This window comes from Polypterus senegalus, chromosome 1 (genome assembly GCF_016835505.1).
Source record: "Polypterus senegalus isolate Bchr_013 chromosome 1, ASM1683550v1, whole genome shotgun sequence".
Taxonomy (NCBI): Eukaryota; Metazoa; Chordata; class Cladistia; order Polypteriformes; family Polypteridae; genus Polypterus; species Polypterus senegalus.
Genome location: NC_053154.1, coordinates 199,056,315 through 199,079,468, shown reverse-complemented (window position 1 = coordinate 199,079,468; position 23,154 = coordinate 199,056,315). Strand labels below are relative to the sequence as shown.

At 34.7% G+C, this 23,154-nt stretch overlaps 1 protein-coding gene across 5 annotated transcripts in view; it reads right to left on the bottom strand.

The window, feature by feature from the left end:
- LOC120537630 (nuclear receptor ROR-alpha A-like) overlaps positions 1-23,154 on the bottom strand; it is a 292,346-nt gene that overhangs the window by 83,905 nt on the left and 185,287 nt on the right. The window contains exon 1 of one of the 5 annotated variants that reach the window (XM_039766735.1): positions 22,174-22,293. The exons of 3 other annotated variants lie outside the window; for them this stretch is intronic. In XM_039766735.1, coding sequence (XP_039622669.1) covers positions 22,174-22,180 — 7 coding nt within the window. In that variant the 5' untranslated portion in view covers positions 22,181-22,293. Of the gene's footprint in view, positions 1-2,437; positions 2,474-22,173; positions 22,294-23,154 lie in introns of those variants that run through there. One more of the 5 variants, XM_039766742.1, reaches the window with a different exon arrangement.

Below are 23,154 nucleotides of genomic sequence, written 5' to 3'. Positions count from 1 at the left end.
TTACATCACATAACTGCATGATATGTGCACTTCTATTGTTTCATTTATATTTAGTTACTAAGCATCCTGAGGAAGATATTACAGTTTTTAAAATATTTTTGCACTAAAACAACATAATTGCTATTTATCTACTATTAAAACCAGATCAAACCACTAGACTCTTTCCAATGTAATGAACAGTATAAGCAATGCGTATTGACATTATATCAAGTAAAATATGCTGCAAGGTAGCAAAGACAAGGAAAATATCATTTTTTATAAGTCTGTGACAAAACATATTTTCTAATTCTGACTTGACAAAGAAATGGCCAGAGAAATGAAATCAAATGAAACTTAAGATTAAAACCCAGACTTACTGGAAGAGACACGGATTTTTCACAGTGTGTATGCTTTGTCATGATGCCATATCTTTTTAGAACAGAGTTGATTCATTGATTACATTGATTACAAAGTAAGCATATGCTGTATACTAATAATAAAAACTTATAAAGTAACACTATTTGGTAGTTTCACAAACCTGTGACCCTATTTGATTTTGCTTGGTTATGAGCTCTGTGTATTTTATTTTGATCTATAACTGCCATTCACCCTTTATAGGTGTTAATTTTTTTTATAAAAATGTATATCCTGTTGAATTCCCCTACTTTTCAAGGTGCATACAGCAGAACTTTCTCACCAGGATTAACAACGTTTCCTTTTGTGACTCAACAGAGCTTAATACATTTGCCTTTGATGATTGTTTTACTCTATTCATTATTATAATTATTGTATATTTGGTGAATGCCTTTATCCAAGGCAAACTACACAAGATCAGAATATGTCACAACTGTTCACAGATTTTTTTTTTTCCTATTTCCGATAGGATGTTACATATAACTTGTTCACGGTCATACACAGAGGCAGAGATGCGAACTGAAACAGCTAACCGTTATTACAGACATAAAATGATTGCCACGTACAACAAAGCAAATTAAACTTTTTCTTTTAAACGTGTTGTGCCCTGTCAGGTTAGTGCATTTCTGTAAACAAAACAGCTTTTTTATAATTGATAGTAAAGAACAAGTAGAAAAAAATAACTGCCATTTATTGTCAAAGAACCTGAAAAATATTTAAAGAAATGTTTCTTTTGAGCTCTCAGTCCACAATGTCCTCTGCACAGATATGGTATGTGTAACTGGACAGGGCTTTGTCACTCTGGCTACAGTGTAACCCAAGCTGGTTAACACACCTCACCCCCTCTTAACACCACAAACCCTAAAGCTACTTGACAGCTTGACTACTCTAACCCACAATAATCAAACTGAGACAAGACTGTCGGCAAAGAAACTTTGACTCACAACTCTCAGACTGCAACACCTTCATTACATAACTGTGCACAAATTTACTTCAAAGCACTGTGTCAGTGCAAAACATAAAGAGAATACTGAGTCTGAATTAACAAGACTGTGAAAAATCTACTGATTTAGAGAATCAAAAGATGTCTGAAAGATAAAGACTTTGCTAAAAGATGAGCAAAGGAGCAAAAAAAAAAAAAAAATGCAACATCTTAGTACAAACATACCTGACTTTTCAAAACATTTTAAAAAAAGTTTAGATTTAGAAGAATTTGAAATACTTAATATAGTAAAAGACGCGTTTTTTATGCATCAAAGTGTATTAGTTAAATAGCATGAATAGTAGGCTTTTTTTTGATGGTTTATTTTTTTGATTGAATTGAAAATTAGGTGGCATGGTGGCTCTTAGGCTAACAATATGCACTGGTATCTAGAAAGTTGCTGGTTGAGATCTCGTCACTGCCAGAAGGGATCTTCTTCCACTGGACCCTTGAGCAAGGATGTTAACCTGAGAATTGGTCCAGGGGCGCTCTACAATGACTGACCCTGCATGCTGACCTCTAAAGGTTATGCGAAAAGACAATTTCCTCTTGGGGATTAATAAAGGATATCAAAATCAAAAAAATGAAAACAAAAACAAAATTACATAGAGGGTTAGAAGCACACATTATTGTTTAGTAATTTGCTGGCAGAAACTATATCCTGCACATTAAAATAACCTAAACACACATCCATCCAAGGCTAAATTGTGTGCCTAGGTATCAACTACAGTAAATCTTTAACTTACCTAATGTGCGCAAAGGCAAAGCTTTCACAGGCTAGCTCAATAAATAAAAAAATGAGAAAGAATAATTTTAAATATGTACTTCTGACTATAAAACAAAAATAAGAATATCGTGCACAATTCAGTAAAATAATTTCCAAATCACATGATACATTCTCTTCCCTTTTTTGAATAATACAAATGAGTAAACATCACTGAAAGTTTATTATTATAATGAAAATAATTAACTCATTTTCTTTGGGTGAAATGCAGAGATCCACACTTATTGAGGTAAAATGTATTAAGCAAAATACAGTGCTTCATTCACTGCCATGCTTACCTCTCATTACCAAATAATGTCACACATGTCCTAAAAAGATTGTTGTTTGTATCTTGCCAGCATCAGAACTGATTTTACAGGAGATAATCAAGCTGCTAATTTGTAACGTGTCATCACAATTGTGAAATCAGGTCAAATTAAAGACAAATGAGCTCTGCACAACTAAGTGCCTTTTTGCATCAAAAAAATAGAAGTAAGTTTTTTAGAGTTTCCACATTTACTTCACTTTAGTCAAGGCTGATATTATGCTCTGAATTAGGCTACGTGTCAAAAGAATTAAACGAATCAGTATGTTTAGGTTAAACTTTAGAATTTGTTGTCTTTTATGGATTTAGTGAGTTAAATCATCTTAATAATACTTGACATGTGTTATCTAAATGGATTCTGTGATCACAAATATTTGACTTTATGTACCACTATCAAAACAGATATTGCAAAAAATGTTTTGAAAGACAAAATGCAATCCCAAGAGAACACTTAATGAGCTTAGATATGTTTGGATATTACTGTGGTTGGCTCTGAAAAGGTATTTAATGAATCACTTCACACCATTGAGAGACTCATTTGTAAACAAAAATTGAGTAATATGAAAATGTTGAAGGGTTAAAAACGTCTTTTCTGCTAGAAGCAGACACAAGGTAAAGAAACTATAATTGTTCTACCTAACTGTAGGACTCTTCAGAGAACTGAAATTCTATTGTTTATTTTGACCATGGCGAATTGGTTTGCAAAGCTTATGATGTAAGCACAAAAAATGAATAGTAATGTTTATCAGTGCCACTAGATATCCTAAAAAAATACCATGCATTTAATAAAAATTGAAGCCGTGGTGTATATGTTTAATACACATATATATTCTATACACATAGATTTTCTTCTTACATAACAGTGCTATGTCTAGTATTTCTCTTTAAAACTTAATTAATTGTAAAGTTTTACAATAGTGAAAAATTACTTTTAACCATCTAAACTTATAATGAAGGTCAATCAATATTTACTACAATATACAGTATATTGTATTAATCCAGTATTGTCACAAATGTTGTAACCAAAGGTTTCTCCACAATTCTAACATTAGCAAACTATGGTCTTGCTTGCTTAGTTTTTGATATATTATTATTTCCTAAAAACATTCAAGGAAACAATAGGAGTGTTTATATTTTTCCAGAAGTTCTGCTTTTGACTCGCCAGAGGTTTTAACGTAACAATAAATAACACTAGAAAAAATATCTGGGTTCCAAGCAGAGCTGTAAAATAACTTTGTTACTTCACTTAAGTACATTTTTCAGCTATTGGTACTTGAATAAATTTAATTTGGGCTACATTTTCTCTACTCATTTTTTTTTTATTCAAATAGAATACTTTTTACTTGAATACATCTCCAGCAAGTATTACAGACCAAATTCATAAAAGAGACCCATCAGGTATTTTGATCCCTTAGCTATAAAAGTCAAAGTGGAGGTAAAAATTTAGGTATAATTGTGGGCTCTGAACTAAACTTTAAATTGCACATTAACCAGATTAGTAGGATTACTTTTCACGTAAAGAATATTACAAAAGTTTGCCCTCTTATAACATTACAAGATGCTGAGGAATTAATTCACTCATTTATTTTTAGTCAAATAGATTACTGTAATGCACTCCTAACAGGACTACCTTAGAAAGACATTATTCCATTGCAATTACTGAGGAATGTAGCTGCAAGAATCTTAAATAGAAAAAATAAATCTCCCCAGTTTGAATGTCATTACATTGGTTACCCATGTCATTTAGAATTGATTTTAAAATGCTACTAATAGTATATAAAACCTTAAGTAATTTTGCTCTGTCCTATATTTTGGAGTCCCTGTCTTATTCGTTAATACAGTATTTTGCCTAATTTATTTGTTTTTCTTTTTTCATGTAAAGCACTTTGAGCTAAATTTTTTTGTATGAAAATGTTCTATAGAAATTAATGTTGTTAACTCAGCATTACTCAGACACAGCCAATAGAATGCAGCATGTCATTCTAAAACAAAACCACAATAGCACGGCTTCCACTGCTCATCTGGTAGGTCATTTCCATGCTTCCTACTCACTGTTGAGACATGGAAACTGAATGTGCACTTTTCCCCACAGTCATATTTGAAAATAGCACCTAAAGTAATCTCTGCTTTCAATTATTTGCCTTTAAATTTAAAGAAGTGTGTTAAAGAAACTGTTTCCTCTTTTTAATCTTATATTGAACCAGTGAAGTCCCAAAAAAACAGAGTTTTTATAATCTTTTGCAAACAAGATTTTATGGACGCAAGTAATATACTATGCGGACAACATTCTGTTGTTTATATAAGACTAGGGGGCTCTGCCCCCTGCTCGCTTCGCTCGCCCACCCCTGGGTTTGGTTTACCGGATATACAATTTAAAGAGATTATTTTCATGGGAATTGTTACATATGCATTATTTTCATATTTACTTTAAAACTTTGTAAAAACAATACTTGTCCTTTATTTCCGGCCCCGGGCGTGGTTACATCTCCTTCTCGCAGAACATATAATGCTGCTCGTGTTGGGAAGGGGGGTCGGCTGAACGCACGGTAAGGAGATGCTGTCGGATCATCTGCTGTTTTTCTGTTGCTGGCGAGCTGCCTGTTCTGCTTGTTTCGCTGCCCAATCATTTCAAAGCCTGTACAGCAGCTGTCCTTTTGCCACTTTGGGTCTCTGCCGATTGCATTGTGAAGGGGGGTGGGGGGGCGGGGTTAGGGTGGCTGAACGCATACTAAAGAGAAGCATTCAGATCATCTGCTGGTGAGGTGCGTGTTTTGCTTGTTGCTTGTCATTGTTTTAAGAGCTGGGAGCACATGAAGCGTGTCTGCCAAAAGCAATCCAACAACTGCTAGGTTAGTTGTCAGTGGACTTGTTTTAAATGATGTCTCACTGCCTTGTCTCGCATGACGTTGTAAAAACAATACTTGTCTTTTATTCTTTTATTTCCGGTACCGGGTGCGGTTAAATCTCTTTTTTGCAGGACATATAATGCTGCTCGCATTGTGAAGGGGGCTTTGGGGGTGAGGTTTTTGAACGTATGCTAAGGAGATGCCGTCGGATCATCTGCTGTCTTTCTGCTGCCCGTACAGCCGCTGTCCTTTTTGCCACTTCATGTCTCTCCCGCTCGAGTTGTGAATTTACTGCCTGCGAGCTGCGTGTTTTGCTTGTCACTTGTCGTTGTTTTAACAGCTGGGAGCAAGCTAAAGTGTCTCTCGTAGGACTTCAAATTGTCTTCCGAGAAGATCACGTCTTGTCTCCCTGTCTCCATCCGCAAGATTTAATTTTTATAATAGAGAGATATTTGGCTGGATATTTACGAGCCCAATTACTGAAACACTGGAATGAGACTGGCTGTAAAAGTTGCTGCTTATATGGAGAAGATAGGGATTCAGACAAGATCTGTGAGGGGTGAAAGGAGTAACAGAAAGGTCTTGCTGTTTCTTGTTGCGTAGCAGCTAATAAGAGGCGTGTCAACTTTCCTTGAAGCAGAAACAAGTATTTTTGTTTCTACCTAATGAAATTTGAGCTCAGTGAAAGCTAACAGAACCCTGCTCTGTTGACCAGAATCAACTAGAGTCACAAGGGCTATATTCTTATTAAGTGAATATTCTAGTTTTGTGTTCAAGGTTGAACTTTGAGTAGCAACATAATTTGTCTTGGTAAATTACTGGATAATTACTGCACATCTGTTATTCTGTCTTTCCCTGAACAGGTAAAATGTGTGACTTTTATTTTCTCTCTAAGCTGTCCTTTTTATTAGTCATTTAAGCAATTCAGAAGATTTAGATAAAAAAAAAAGAATTGATCATGTCCAGAGCATTCTTCAGCAGAACACTGACCCTCAGATTTGTAATTGCCATTTTATCATGTTGCACTGAAGTTAAATTACTCTAGTATAATTTTAATGATTATATGTATAGGAAAATGCTATTCTGTACAATGTACATTGTCTATAGGAGTGCATTAAAATTATGAATATATATTATGAGATAATAAACTAGTATACATCTGGTTATGCTGGAGAGTTAACAATATGCTTTGAGTTTAACTGTGATTAATTCTATAGTTTACATGTGTGCTTGAGCAAGTAATTTAAAGATAAAACTGGGTACCAAACTTAGCAAAGGAAACCACAGCATTCTTGATAGAATTAATGTTAAAGATAAACAACAATTCTGAAATTGTTGCATTACTACTTAATGTGATAACTGCCTTCTAAAAAAATCCACCTCTACTTCAGCTAAGTATAATAAAACCAATCTGTGTTGAGTTTCACTTAGTTTTTAATATTGTGTATCTATTCAAATGATAAGATTGTGAGCTGTTTACTTAATTGCAGTTATGTACTGATAAAAGGCATTATTGCATTTGCTGTTTAAAAATAAAATAAATGCATTGTGTTCTCTAGACAAAGCCCTGCACCTTCTTATTATAAAATGTGCCTTTACATCTGGTATTTTAATAATTTTTGAAAACAGATATTTTTTTTCACTTTTATTCAAAGCATTTTTTTACTGAAATATTTCTTACTTCAGTGAAAGTAAAAATTTCCTGAAGTACTTCAATGTTTACTCAAGAATCATTTCTGAATACTTTTTACAATTCTGGTCCAGGTTTTAGAAACTTATGTGTAATTTAGCAATGCAATGTAAAGTAGTTGGTCCTGTCACACAAACAGGTGCCATGTCACAGCATTTTACAGCATTCATTGTTAGTACCTAATTGAAAAAAAGGTCAAAGGCAGAGAGGACTGCATAAGATTTTTGTGATGTTTCAAGAGGTAAGAGTGGCTGACTAAAAATAAGGGTTGTGAGTCTATCAGCTACTTAATTTGATGACATATTCAAAAACTATTGTAAAGATGATAATAAGGGTTAAAATTAGAGTTAGTCTAGTCTAATAATTCTTATGAAATTATTGTAAGACATAAGTTTATGACCTATTGGAAGAAGGGTTTTCATTGAAACAGAATGCAGAAAGGCAAGTGTGTGGCAATACTGATTTTAAGTATAAATGCCTTTACATAAGAAGAGTGGGATAACCACAAATATCACTGCAAACATATTCAAATTAACTACCCCCTTTCTGGAAAAGACACGAGTTTTAACTTTAAGGGTTATGTTTCCCTCTAAATACTTTGATATGGAAGTAAAGAGACTGCACGATTTTCTTAAAAGAAGGAGCAGCTAATACAGGAAATCATCACGTAAAGAAATGGCCTCTATTAAAACTCTGGGGTTAGGCCTCATTTGAGAATCGCATTGACAACATAAGCAAGTGTTATCTCAAAGAGAATATCACTGAACCTAAAGCACTGTTTAAATCATTCAGATTTAGATATGCTGGCTCAGCTATTTTTTCACACTATTTCTAGCTCTGCCTCACCCACAGCTTGACTTCCTTTCTTTTTAAGCCTTCACAGCTAGCCCCAATTTGAGGGTGAGATGAGTAGTAAATGTGAAGCACTAGGTAGTGTTTGAAGACGAGAGTGCAACTAACTATAAATTCTAAAATTGAATTTTGTGGAGCTGGATTGAACCAGCTTCTGAAAATGTAGCCATATTAGAAAACTGGATCAGTAGTCAATAGTCAGATCTAAAAATAAACTAATAGTATAAAGTAGCATGTGTAATCAAAATGCACAATGTAGTTCAAAATGAGACCAAATAATCAAAGACAAAAATCAGTATGCAGGACCTTAAATTGGTGAACAAAAAGCAAACCTTATTTTATATATAGCGCTGGATGTTTCATTTGACTCCAGAGCTGTGAGTTCTTTTTGTAATCAAATTGTTTTTCAAATAGCTTTCGTGAGGGTGAATAATTATGTGTTTCAATAAATGCCTGTTTTGCAGAAATGGTGGCACGTACTTGTGATGAAAATCTTTGCACCTGGGGGGTATGATTAATTAGCCTATAGTGCTGATTTTCAAAATGAAACAAAATACTTTTGTTGGTAATTACTATTTATTTCATTTTACTGTTGGTTTTCCATGGAAAACCTTTTGCTCATTGGGCAGATGAATCAAAAGCCCTGCTGAAAGGTAAACAAGGACTTGTCTTCGGATTTCCAGGAATAAGGAAGTTAATTGAAATGGGCAAGGTCAGATTGTAGTTTTAAAACTTTGAGGCAGAAACCTAAACATTTTTTTTAAATTTGTGCCATTCCACTTATCTAGAAAAGTGCAGTTTGGGAATACACTGTATATTCCCATAACAATACATAACAAATTTACTTTTTGTGATAGTAGCTTATTATACAGTGCTCTGATACCGGAAGAAGAACCATGTAGCTGAACCACAACTGAAGACGGTAAAAACTATTTATTAAAAACAATATAATGTGGCATATTTATAACAAAACAAGAAGGACTATATTTCCAGCAAAATGTGGACTATACTAAACTATGATTATTCCTACCAGTAGTCTAGAGCTAGAGCATCTGATGAGCAGCAGCATTTCTTTACAGTGGAGCCCTTTCGAACCCCACCCCTTTAACCCTAATCCATGATTATGCAAGGAGGAACAACCTTGAAACCCACAAACCAAACCCCACGGTTTTGACGATCATGATGGTGTTTAACAAGGAATGGGTCTCAAAGACACTAAGTGCAAAATTGGGTCATAACAAAAATAACATTTAAGAAACCCTGATCAAGCTGATGAAGCAAATAGCACTCTGTACAGTAAGCCAATTTCAGTGTGTAAAGCATTTCACGGAAAATGCCACAAATGCCACAATGCAAACATTAAACATTTCTTCTTGAAAATACTGACAATTCCAGTGACCCATATGTTGATAAATTTCATGTTAACCAATGTTTATGTACCATTCAGGGACTGCTACACAGTGGTGCAAGGGCCACATGGAACAATTTGGTGATGTTCTTTGATAAACCATATCTTATAGATAAATGAAGTGTATGCTGTATTCATCTAAGACTTTTTTTTAATAAAAAAATGGAAGATATAAATAAATCCTTTATTTGGTGTAACTGCCTTATACTTTAGTAACTGTACTTATACTTTATACATTTCCACCTCCTTAACACCTGTCATACTATGTATGCGTTTAATCAGCTGTATGTTAATGTACTCTCAGGTCAAATATACTATAATTAGCCATAATCAGGCCGGTTTTTTAATGATTTTTAAGCACAGGGAGAAAATTAACATTTGAAAAATCAGTAATGTAATAAATCAGCAAGAAAAGCAACATTGTAACAATGCACGGAACGAACCAACACACAATTGTCCGTGACTGAAAACTGGCGGACCGCCATCGCTCATATGCCCACCTCCAACTCGTCAATTGAGTCGTTGTCGTCTTTGCACAGTCCAGATGCACCTTTGACTCACGTAGACTTTCCGTGTTCCTGCAGAAGCATCTAAGAAGACACATGTTTGTCACGGATGCGAATTGCTGTATGTACCGTGTAAAACAGTTTGCTATGGTGCACGCGGTCGTGTGTCGTAACCAAAGACTGCTTACTTCATTGTGTTTTAACCTCAGTTGTAAAGGATTGTTTTAAGGATCCCATAAGATACCCCTCACAAACCGTTTTACACGCTGCATATGGCGACTCACCTCCGCGAGAAACATGCCTCTATGAACGGTCAACGTGGCTCGGAGGTGCCAGGAGTTGGTGGGTGTGGCTCCTTCCTGCGTGCGCCATAGGTGTCTTACTTGTCGGTGGCTTAGTGAATCTACGCCCCTTCCGGCGCGCTTTCCATGGTTGTCTTGCCTTAGTGAATTATATATATAGATATTTTTGCGAGAGGACCTCACAATTTACTTTTTTAAAATACTCTCCCGGTATTGTGATTATCTGGTGTCTTAATATGCTGGTAACATCTTCATCAGCTGGGTGGAAGAGTGTTTCTTTTCTTCCTATCTAGTCTTTGTATCAGACCTGTACAAAAGATACTGTATTAACTATTGTACTGTATTAACTATTGTGCTGTCACTGCCTCTTACTTCAGAAGCCAGATACAGGAATTAATCAATGATTTTACTAGTTTCCATCCATCTGTCAGGTTTAAAGTCAATAATTCCACCACAGCATTACGATTTTTAAATATCATAATTTTATCAGCTTTTAAAACCTCTGTCTAATACAAGACAACTGACTTCTTTTCAGCTTCTTCAATCCCTAAAATACTAAAAGCTTTCTACTTCTTTCATGAATGAAACCCAGATTGTACCGGTCCTTTCATTCCACTCTAACACAAACTCTGTTTCTCCCACAGGTCAACAAATAAAATTTCCCAGTTTTGCAGACTGATCCTTCACCATTAGCCTTTTTTTCCTAACATTCCATTGATCTTCTTCCTTCAACAACCTAACCTATGCAAACTTCTCGTCTGTAGCTCATTTCACAGAGGAGAAACACATTTACCCCTAGGTACTTCAATCTATAATTGGAGCTGCTGTGTCATTTGCAAATTTGTCACCAACAATAATTTTGTGTGTGGTCCCTCTGGTAAATTCAGTGTTAATCTACGAGTCTCTTGCCAGTCTAAAAATCTTGCTTACTATATTTTTGTAGCAAGTCTTAGGCCATCTACTTAGGTGAAACAGTGTGACTGATAGCAGATTGTTTCAGGGAGCATATTCAAGTTGTAAAAATCAAAGACCTTACAAAGCCTATTGTAGAACACTTCACATCATTTGATGATAGCCACACTGGTATCTGTTTGTGCTTCACAGGGATTAAAAGAACCTTTTCAAACAATAACAGAAGAATCTAAAATACGCTCATTCTCAGCCTGGGACCACTTATTTTTCTAGATCTTTATGACAAATTACTTTTTTATTGATTTTAATTAGAAGCAGATAACATTCCATACAATCAAGTCAAACTTAACAAAACAAGCAAAGCAAAATTCAACCCCCACTCACGGGAAAGAGAGGAGAGTCAACAACCAAAGCTACTAAATAATAGGAATAAGAAAGAAAGGTTTCTCTAAGTGAGAATCTGAATTTTTCCAATTTCAAGTAGCATAGAGCATCAGTCACCCACTAACTTAAAAGTGGTGGAGTGGGATTCTTCCAACTGAACAAGATAAGTCTACATGCTAGCAGTGAAATAAAGGCAATTACAGTCTGTTTGTCCTTATTTACTTTAATCCCACCTGGGAGTACACCAAGCACAGCTGTTAATGAGTTAGGAGTGATTGTGAAGAGGAGAATGATAGGCATGCTAACAATTATGTCCAAAATGTTGTTAATATGGTGCACACCCAGAACATGTTTCCCAATGAGTCTCACCAGACCAACTAACTTTTTAATCATTCCCGTCATCATCTTTAATTCCTGTTTTTCTTACCTACTTTCACTTTTTCTCCTTTCATCTGCACTGGCTTTGAATCCCCAAACAGTATACAGGTATATGTAAACCAACGCTTTTCTTTTCATTTGCACACGTGATGAATATGCAATACAGAAAAAAACTTTGTTTCTGTAACCATCTTTCCTTTTCATTGAGGAAATGGGTGTTTAACCTTTTTCCCGTTGTTATTATTTAATTCAATGAGAAAAAAACATCATAGATTTCATTGAACTGAAAATACTAGGGAAAAAAACAATTACAAACAAGCCAAGCTTTATGGAGGTATTTTTCTTTGTATAATTTATATTACTGCATTATGCCAATGTTAAAAGCTGATGGATTGACACATGAAGATCTGACGTTCACAATGAAATTTTTTATATGGGGGTGGCAGTGATTGAGAAAAATAAAGAAAGGACATGCATGTAGTTGAAAAAAATTCCTGAAGTCAAGAAGTGACTATTTTCAAACCCTAATTCACTACCTAGTTAAGCAGTTGTAATGATATACCATTAGATGCATTTCATCTTCTGTATGTTGGAACAAATTTCAGACAATATGTATTGAAAACCATTTGCTTATAAATAAAACTGAGTACTGTATATGATTTAATCTGTACATGCACACAGAACTCATGTCTCCCTACACCATTCCACAGCATTAACCTAATAACTTCATTGGTGAATGGCAACCAGAAAATGAAAAATAATATAACTATGTAAAAAAAAATGTAAACAGGACATTAGGATGTCATTAGACCATGACAGCCTTGTCAGGACAGGATACCCTACTATCACAAAGTACATACCTACACAAAAGTACTTAACATGGCAGTAACTTTAGGTAATATTACACAAGTATTACATTCTTTGGAGATTGTAGAAAATCAAGTGCTTAAATGTTGAAAATAGAAATATGACATGACATGAACTCTTCTGAAATTGCTAAATACCATTACAATTTATGAAGACTAGAAGGTAGTAAATGTTGACTCATTATGTAAAAATATATTACTGTATGTACCCATTATACAAAAATATTGCAGCAATTATAAACAAAGATGGAGAAACAGCTTCCTAGTATTGGAATGTTTAGTGCACAGTCTACACCAGTTTAAACAAAGGAGATCATGTTTCATGTATATGAAGAAGCATCAAAACCATTTGTGTGTGGTGGAATGTACATATGTCAATGTTTATCTTGATGTAAGAAATTCTTTGATTAAGTGTCAGTTATTAAACTATAGGAGACTTGTATTCAGGAAGTAATAAGCATATGAGCCAGAACACATTATGTTGCAAGCAATGTTTTCAGAATTGTTTGATACCAAAAGTAGAGTTTTCCAGTACTCGGTGATAAGACTGATGTATTTTTAAAACTGTATCTTAGTGAACATAAGTTTGCTAAGGGTGGATTTCATGCAAACATCTGAAAAATGTCTTCACCATGAAGACTGTAGATAAACTGAACAAGTTACAATAAAAGCATTGTTTTAATTAGAACTATAACTCATAAATAAGTCAGTAATATTAGTAGCATTAGGCAGCATCTTTAATTCAGATGAACAGACTGATTAAGTAATCAACCATGATGTTCATTATTATTCCTAAGTATAATTTTAAATAAAGTGTAAACATAGTGTAAATATTCTCTTTTATGATTTAAGATCGATTTTTTGGGAAGCAATGCATTTAAAGCATTATGAGGTGTTGCTGGGTAGGATGAGTGTTATCAGCATTAAACTGGGCATTAGATTTACATGGAGCAGTGAAAGAGCCTATAAATGAATAGCCTAAGCTGGAATCAGAATTTTCGATTGCACAAGTGATGCCTGAAGGACAACATGCACTTTAAGAATGCATGAATGCAAGAATTTCTTAAATTCAGCCATTGGCAGCAGAGGAGCTCTACAAGGGCTGAGTGGGCCATTGCTGCCGATTATAAAAAAGGTAGACCAAAATTACTTAAAGGCTTCTGTCTGTTTAATTAAGTAGACTGAGTGCAAAGATACTAGTGTCGGGCATTCAGCTGGGACAAAGGCTTAACTAGAAGGGATGTACACAGGACACCCAGTGAGAGAAAAGGGACTGGGAGGTGACTGAGAAAAATGTTTTCAGTTTTTTGAGGTTGGCAAGTGGGTGAGCCACCCCATCTAAAAGTCCTTTGCTAGGCTTGGTGGTGGTAGTCATGGTTTCGTTTCTTTTCCTGTTTATTTTGACACTCTGTGTGAATATCCGTACTTTCAGTTACAGTGCATTATATATAAGGTTTTCTTTCATAGTGTAAGGCTTGATATTTTACATTGATAACCATGATCTAGCTTTCTCTTTTGAAATCACACATGCCAGATTGCTTTGTCAGATATAAACAAAAGCACAACATGTAGCTTAGAAATGCAATGTGCATATTTTTTCCTTGCATTTTAAAACATCATCTCAGTATACTTAGAAACATCAGATTACTTTGATAACATTTTGAAATTTTACTAAAGAATACAGTAATGTGTTTCCCTGTATGTATATTTTAGAATGAATGTAATGAAAACATGTTGCAATAATAAAATTTAATAAGTTGTTTTTTTGTTGTGTTGTTAAATAATGTTAAAATGTAGACTGACATTTGCAATAGCATCTGGACATCTGGAATTTGGCTCAGTTTGCTGGAGGGGTGCCTTTTGTATCATACTACTCTCTCCAACATCCTGACAAAAAAGGGGTTTGAAAAAATAAATAGACAGTTTCATTGATTGGCAATAAATTATACTGTTCCAAACAGTCTGGTTAGTTGTTTAGTAACTAAAAATATTTAAAGATTAACATGACTGTGTAAACAAATATGAACGATTTATTCAGATTTAGGTTATTTAAAAGTGAAAGTAAAATGAAACAGTCAAGAAGTATTTGATAATGTCCTTATTTCAGAAAGGTGTGTGTAATTATAAACATTTACAGTAATTTTGCTCCAATGTGTGAAACTCATTGTAGAGGTTAGATTATCATTGGATTTATTGATGAATGGTATTAGAAAAAAACATCACATGGTCCTCTTAAATGTATCACACATCAGTGTAGCTAATATGCAAACAAATTTAAACTATACTAGATTATTTAAGAAAAGGGGTATCCTATTCAAACAAATAATTTGTTATATTTGAATATTCATTTATTGCTTTGAAATCATCAGGAATTAATACTTGGAGTTTGTTTGATTGCCTCTTTCAAATAATATACTATATATGAGCATATGGTGGATTGCTATGTCTAAGTGTAGTTCGCAAGCACCACGTAGGACTTTTAAACATTCGCTTGTTTCCTTCAGTGAAGATCTGCATATTATTTTAACTACAATCTCAGAACTGATGTAGCATGAACAAATGTGTATGCATGAGTTACAGTCTTATGATGGACTGAACAGCTACAGCCTTGCATCCAGTACTGCTAGGATAGGGTCTGAACCCATACCAGTAATGGAATTATAATGATACATTGATATATACATCCATTATCCAACATGCTATAACCTAACTACAGGGTCACAGAGGTCTGCTGGAGCCAATCCCAACCAGCAGGAAACAAACCCCGGGCAGGGCACCAGCCCACCACAGGGCGCGCGCACACACACACACCAAGCACACACTAGGGACAATTTAGAATCGCCAATGCACCTAACCTGTATGTCTTTGGACTGTGGGAGGAAACCCACACAGACACAGGGAGAACACGCAAACTCCATGCAGGGAGGACCCGGGAAGTGAACCCAGGTCACCTAACTCCGAGGCAGCTGCACTACCCACAGCACCACCGTGCCGCCCACATTGATATACAGTATATATCTCTCTATTATAATAAAAAAATCTTGGTTCGAAACTTGATCTTCTCGGATGACACTTTGACGTCCCACAAGAAACACTTTTAACGTCCCGCGAGAGACACTTTAACGTCACCCGAGAGAAACTTTAATGTCACACGAGACAAGGCAGTGAGACAAAAGGACAGCTGCTGTACAGGCTTTTAAATGATCGATGCACAGCTAGACAAGCAGAACATGTAGCTCGGCAGCAGCAGCAGAAAGCCAGCAGCTGATCCGTCCGCATCTCCTTAGCGTGCATTCAGCCCCCCCAACCTCCCCCCCACATTGCGAGCGGCAGAGACGCAAAGTGGCTGTAACATAGCATGCCTGGGGGTTGGGACGGGGAGGGGGAGGACAAGCAAAGCAAGCAGAGGGCAAAGCCCCCTACATATAATGAAACTAGACCTCATTTATATATATTTCAATCTGTCTATCTGAGGACAGAATGCTGACCTCATCAAGAGGTTTACTTACCTCAGCAGCAACATTCATGTCTCTGATGACTCTTTCGTGAAGTCAGTAGATGGATTGGGAGAGCATGTGGGGGGGTCATGAGGTCGCTGGAAAGGGGTGTGAGGCGCTCCCAATATCTTTGCAAAAGTTGGTTGCGAAACATGGACGCTATCCAGTGACATGAGATGAAGACTGGACTCCTTCAATACTGTGTCTCTTGGAAGAATCCTTGGGTATCACTGTTTGACTCTGTGTTGAATGAGTAGTTGCTCACAGAATCCCAAATGAAGCACATTACTTGCATTGTGAGGGTGTGTCAGTTACAGTACCACAGCTATGTGGTGCGATTCCCAGAGGTTGATCCAGTTCATGGGATCCGAGCAACTGGACCAGGCTGTGCACTAGTTTTGCATTTGCACTGCTGCCAATTTGAGGGTCGTAATAAAAGCTGTAGCCAATAAATGCAGACAGTTTACACTTTTTCATGCAGATGGCTCATTGAGTTTTAGTAGTCTATTCGTGTAACAAGCCCTGGAATGAAGGACAAGATTAATTGGATTTTTGCAGATTTGCCAATGGAAACTATTTTTTGTATATTTTTTACCAGTATAATGGATTGCTCAATGCACTCTTTTGCCATTTCTTCTGTTTGCCCACCAAAAAGTGTTTGCTCCTAGTTTGTTGCACTCGATTTTAAAAATTCCTGCTCATAGGCATGCATTGTGTGCCCATATTAACCAGGCTTTTCACTCACATATGTCATCTGCAGTGCTGTGTTGAACTGTCTATCTGTTGTGCAACTCCTCTTGGGCATCAAGTTTAGTTAGCATGTAACTCTGTTTAAGTGAAGCATTGTTTATACTGCTTTTTAAAATTATTCTTTCCATTTACAAGATCTTGTACCAGAGTTACAGATAAACTATTTTTTTTAAATGAACAAAAAAATCTATTTGATCCTTGTGGTTGAGCAGCCTAAAATAAAAAGGCTGATTACAGGTATGTCACAATTTTTGTTTACAAATCCTTTGCAAATATTGTATGCACAGAAGAAACCTGCAACTGTTACTAACATTATACATATGTAGCATAAGGAGCTCAATTATTACTGGGCTTAACCATGGGTTTATGTGTTTGTTCTGTTCAAATGTAACATTGCTGAAGGACAAAAGCAGCAAGGGGTGGAATCATGATGTTTTAAATGACAGAAAATGGCACTAGAAGAAATGAAACAGCAGACATGTAATAATGCTGATCATTCCAGTGCTTGTGATGATTTCTGTCCTGAATGCTTAGTTAACAGGATTGGAAAAAGATTTAGGGAGGAATACCCTCTCAAGGCAGGCTGTTTAAAACCCTTTTACACTCAACCTACTATTTTACAAAGTCTGATAACAATGGAACCTCCAAGCACGATAGGATAAATTTGCAGAATTGATGCGAATTTGAGGTGTCAAGGTGGTGCAGTGGTAAGCTCTGTTGCCTCGCAACAAGGAGACCAAGGTTTGCATGTTCCCCCTGTGTCTGTGTGGGTTTCCCCTGGGTGCTCTGGTTTCCTCCCACACTCCAAAGGCATGCAGGTTAAGTGTATTGATATTTTTAAATTGACCCGTGTGTGTATGTGTGTGTGTGTGTGTTTGTGTTCACTGTGCAATGGACTGGCACCTACAGTGTATCCGGAAAGTATTCACAGCGCATCGCTTTTTCCACATTTTGTTAAGTTACAGCCTTATTCCAAAATGGATTAAATTCATTTTTTTCCTCAAAATTCTACACACAACACCCCATAATGACACATGAAAAAAGTTTACTTGAGGTTTTTGCAAATGTATTAAAAATAAATTTCTGGATGCACTGTACTTGTTCCTGACTTGCACTCAGTGCTTATTAGGATAGACTCCAACTTCCCTGCGGCCCTGCTCAGGATAAGTGGGTTTGGAAATTAGATGGAAAGCAAATTCTACATATTTTACCTTGTAAATACAACTAAAAAAAAGTTTAAAATAGTATCTCACAGACAAAAAAAAATTTTTACTTGTAAATTCACTGGGTTATATTAGGTTTTGCTTCTTTCCCCTCTCTGTGAAGTTACAAATTCAGTCACACTATTGTACAGTATGTGGGCAGTATGCTTTATACTACAGTCTTCCTAAATGCTTACTTTTCACTTCATTTCACACATGGGTGATTAGTACACTTTAAAAATATAAAATTAGATCAGGGAAATTAATCCTTGGAATTCTTTCAGCAAACACACTGGTACTAACTCCAGTGGAAAGCAGGTCACGCTGACAGAAAGCTTGCATGATGTTAACATGCTGGTTGCTCATATCAGGTGTTGCACCATGTGAGTAAAGATCTGAAAGTCTGTGGTAAAGAACTGCAGCATAAGCTTTACAATGTATCTTTATCTTCAAGGAGGTATGTTGCATGATAACAGTAAAACCAATCCTAAAGCATGGCTTAATCCTCTACTCTCACATAGTCACTTAAAAATACCCAATATTACCATGTACTCTCCAGGAATCAAGTCGTTTTTTTAAACTGTCAGTATAAAAACTTTAGACAGTAATTTTAAGTACTGTAAATAATAAAATATGCATATGCGTGCACACACACACACAGATATACTGTATATACCACTACAATGATACTATTTTACTTTTGCGTACAGAATGGCAATTAATTGAACTTTCACAAAACTAAGAGAAAAATAAAAATATTTTTATGAACAATTCAATGCAAAAGGTTCCACAATATACATTTAATAGTAAATGCTCTATCAATATTAGTGGTAACGTTAAAAGTAATGCTTTCCTACAAAACACACATGCTGTAATCTATTTCTTCTGTTACATTGTTGTACATAAGTATGTGATCAGGTTCCTAACTTTTTTTATAAGTTTGCTTGCTTGATGAAGTGAACTGCATATTCTGCATAAAAAGATGCATTGAGTTAGACATTAACCAATATTGGTTAAAAACAAAACATACATACAGGTTTTGACTCAAATTGGTTTTTTTTTTTACTTAAAAATCCTGCCACAAAGATAGTTACTTATATAACATGACTTCTTATCTAAAAAAGATTAGTTTTAGAGAATAAAACTGTGGTTAAACTTCCGGTGAATGATTATCAGATATATTATTTAAGAAAGATATAACTACAGAAAAACCCACACAGATAGCCCTGTTACTTTGGTCTTTTTTTTCTCTTAATGAATTGTATTAATGCTTTAGTACTTTTTTTATGCTATTAATGGTTTAACATTGCTTGATAAAAAATAAACTAATACACAATTCTGTGCATCCAAATTTTATAAATTGGTTTAGGGTACAGCAAACAATCAATATTGATCATTCAACATTTTTTACCTTACATATTAAAGTGAAGTTGGAAATGTTTCATTATTATGTAAGAAGAGTGCTACATAGGATTATTTTGAAGTAACTTTTCAAAAGTTTCAATTTATTTATTTAGGGTTCCCAGTAGGTTTTAACTAAGTTAGTATATTAGACAGATAAAACATTATTTTACCATGTTTAGAAGTTGTGATACAGTATTAAACATATGTGCAGCTTTAGAATGTTTAATTTTTTCAGAAAACTGTCATTTGTTAATAACACATATTTGGCCAAAAGTATTTCATGTTTAACTCATAGTATGGCAAGGATCTTCAATACACTGTTAACACCGTAGTCCTTTACTATTAAAAAATATAACCACTTATTTTAACATATAAAAATATTACAGTAATAACTCTATTCATATAAAATGTAACAAAAAACACAATAGAAAATGGAGATTAAAACTGTTTTAAAAATATTACATTTTCACACTTTTTTTCTCAGAAGTGTATTTCTTTATTTGATTACAGAATTATTTATTCCCAAGCCCATAAAAAAACTAAGTTCTTTAAGTAGAAAGCTTTGTAGAAAGTTTTTGCTCATGTTATTAAAAGTTATTTGTTTAGTAATGCCTGCATTCCTAAAAATACATTACAATAACCTAATTAATATTGCAGTAGAAAAATTAAACATTTTACATATAGTTTACATTATATACATTGTAAATTATAATGTAAAATTAATAAACGTGAAGTATGCTGAATTCTGTCTCATTAACAAACTGTACTATTCTCACTAAACTTCACATTATTTTCATAATCAGAAAATAGGATTATTTACTAGGCTTTCTGACAAAACTATCTTTTCTAAGACTCTAAGATAGGGATATAATTTATTGATCCAAAAATCAATACTATTATTATGATTGAATGTTTATTTTTTAATTTCTAAAATACCAATTTCACACATATTTTAGATAGCAGAAGGTACTTGCCACAACATTTCTTCAAAGGTGATGAACATCAAGTTAAAAATAATAAAATACTTTAAAATCACTGTTTCAGAATTTAAAAACATGTGTGATTGGCGTTAGAAAGATGAAAATATTGCAGAGACACATCGACTCATAAAATGAAACTTGTGCTAAGATTTGCTGTTGACTGATCTGACACAAATCAAAACAAAGTACCTAGTGATTTAATTAATTCAAACGCTACACGTTCCCTTAAATGTGAAAAACTTTCTCCACGTACAGCCTTACTGATGTACATTCTTTAGGGACAGCAGACACTCTGAACCGTATCTTTTTTTACCTGCAGCAATCATTTTTACTCCATTCTTTCTTTAGGCTACAACGCAGAGAGATGGGTTCCATTATATCATGGTAACTATAAGCCATGAATTGAACCACAAAAATGATGATTTTTCCCTAATCACCTTTTATAAGCAATGGAAACTCTATATTACATAGAAGTACACAATATGAAATATCAGCCAATGTAAAACTGATGGATTAAAAAAGAAAAAGTGAGCCTTTTATAATTGGGTTAAAAAAATTAAATTCACAAACTAATCACAATTTTTTAACTGCAACTGACAATGATTATGTTTAAATTAACTCCAGCACTCACATTTATTATTTCCACAGAGGGCCATATTCTGCTAGGATAAGATCTGGACCCCTTGCATCACTGAATTGGATTAAGCAGTTTGAGGAATGTTACATTTCATTTATGGAAGGGAAGGAAAATAAGATTTGTAACAAGAAATTAGTAATCAGTAATTTAACCTACATGGAGACCAACGCTTTACAGATTGTAGTCTTAATTCCTGCCACATTTCTGTAAGAGCCAAACATTAACTTCTGCTGCAAAACAAAGTGACTGATACATTCTGCACTTAAAAATGTTATGTAATATAAAATGTTGGCAATCAATGACACATTACTGCTTGTTAAGACAACAATGTTCCTAACTAGGGTAAGAAAACACAATACAAACAGCACACAAGAAGATGTGGGAAAACATCAAAATTGTATACATATCTGTAATTTTACAAGTATCATTGCTAAATCTTTGTATAGGAAAATCTTAAAGTATATAGTCTACTATAGTCTGCATTATTGTATTTCTGTGTCTTAGTAGAATAACACTTTATGCATTTTAGGAAACATGTAGTGAATGGCAGTTTTGAACAGCAGCAAATAAAACTTGACAGAATTTAAGTACCACCAATTTAATAAGTTCCTTCTTTAGAGGAAGAAAAGACACATATTAGCTACACGAAAAGTTTTGCCTAAAGTAGTTTCTTACTGTCTGTAAAACTGTTAAGGAAAAAAGAAGTCTCTAAACCCGATGAATTATTAAATCTTATTACACCAGTTTATATTTCTTTACAGGACAATGGCATGCTAACATTAACAATCATCGGTGGCGCCTACCTAATGCAAAAAAGCATAATTCAACTTCTGAAAATCAAAAGGAAAAATGTAATAAGGCTCAGTACAAGTTATAAAATGATTATGTGTTACTATTCTGCTTCTCCTTAGGCAGAGATATATAAATGCTTTTTTAGGCCAGAAACAATTACCAGTTTGTCTTAGTGATAAATAAATAGTTAAAAATTCATTGAGACTAAAATGTTGATCCTCTTGTCATAAATGAGGAAAATACACAAAAGGGCTACATTAACTGAAGTGGAATCCAATATTTAGCAGTGTTACCATACTCCTACCTCTCATTATTGCAGAAAATCCCCCAGTTCTCCCAGCTTGATTGGCTCCAGTGTTTGCTATATCAGATCTGGTGCACAGACTTAAGTAACTGTGTATCTCAGTATAGTGACTGGATCACAGTGAACCATGCATTTCTTTAAACCACGAGAGATCTCCTGTAGTGAAGGGTTCCAAAACAACAGTGACAGGTGAGAGAAATAAGTGCCAATAACCTGGAGGCACTGAGAGGCAGGTGGGTGGGGACAACCAATCTTAAAAAGACAACCAATGCTGGCCTGGTGGAAAATTCCAAAATGAGATCAAAGCTAACCTGTAACTGTGTGAAATAATTAAAATAAGCAAAACCACAAGAAAGAAGTTTGAAGTTTGTGCAGTCTTTGGTGATTCACACAGAGAATGTACTTGCAGGGCACCAGATCAGTTTATGACCACCATCACAGAGTCATAGAACTACTTACTAAAGGACAAACCACCACATATGTGAAAAGATGCAAAACCTTTTAAACACCAGTGTATAATGAAGAGCAATAGACTTAAGTGCTTTCTGTATAGGGTAAGTACAAATAGGAAACATCTCTTGTAATACTTGTAACTGAACTGTTACTAATTAACGCGGAAAATTTTCTATTAATAACAACTTTTACTAAACAGCATTGAAAGACGCATCAGTTATGCAACACTTTAACTCCAGAGTGATATGCATGCTGCTCTATCCTGATATTTCAAATGACCATTGGGAAAGACAATGTTTTGCCTTCTTTGAAATTAAAAAAACTAGGCACACATCTTGAAGATGATGAAACAAGCAAACATTGTACAGGTTTCTATTTTCAGTTGGAACTTAATGACTGAAAATTACACAGGACAGACTGCAGATGTAAATATTAATAAATTAAAATATTTTCAAAATGATCATACTGCACAATCAAATGAGCACCGTACAACCACAAGAGAATTTTTGTGTCTTTCTTTTTGATATA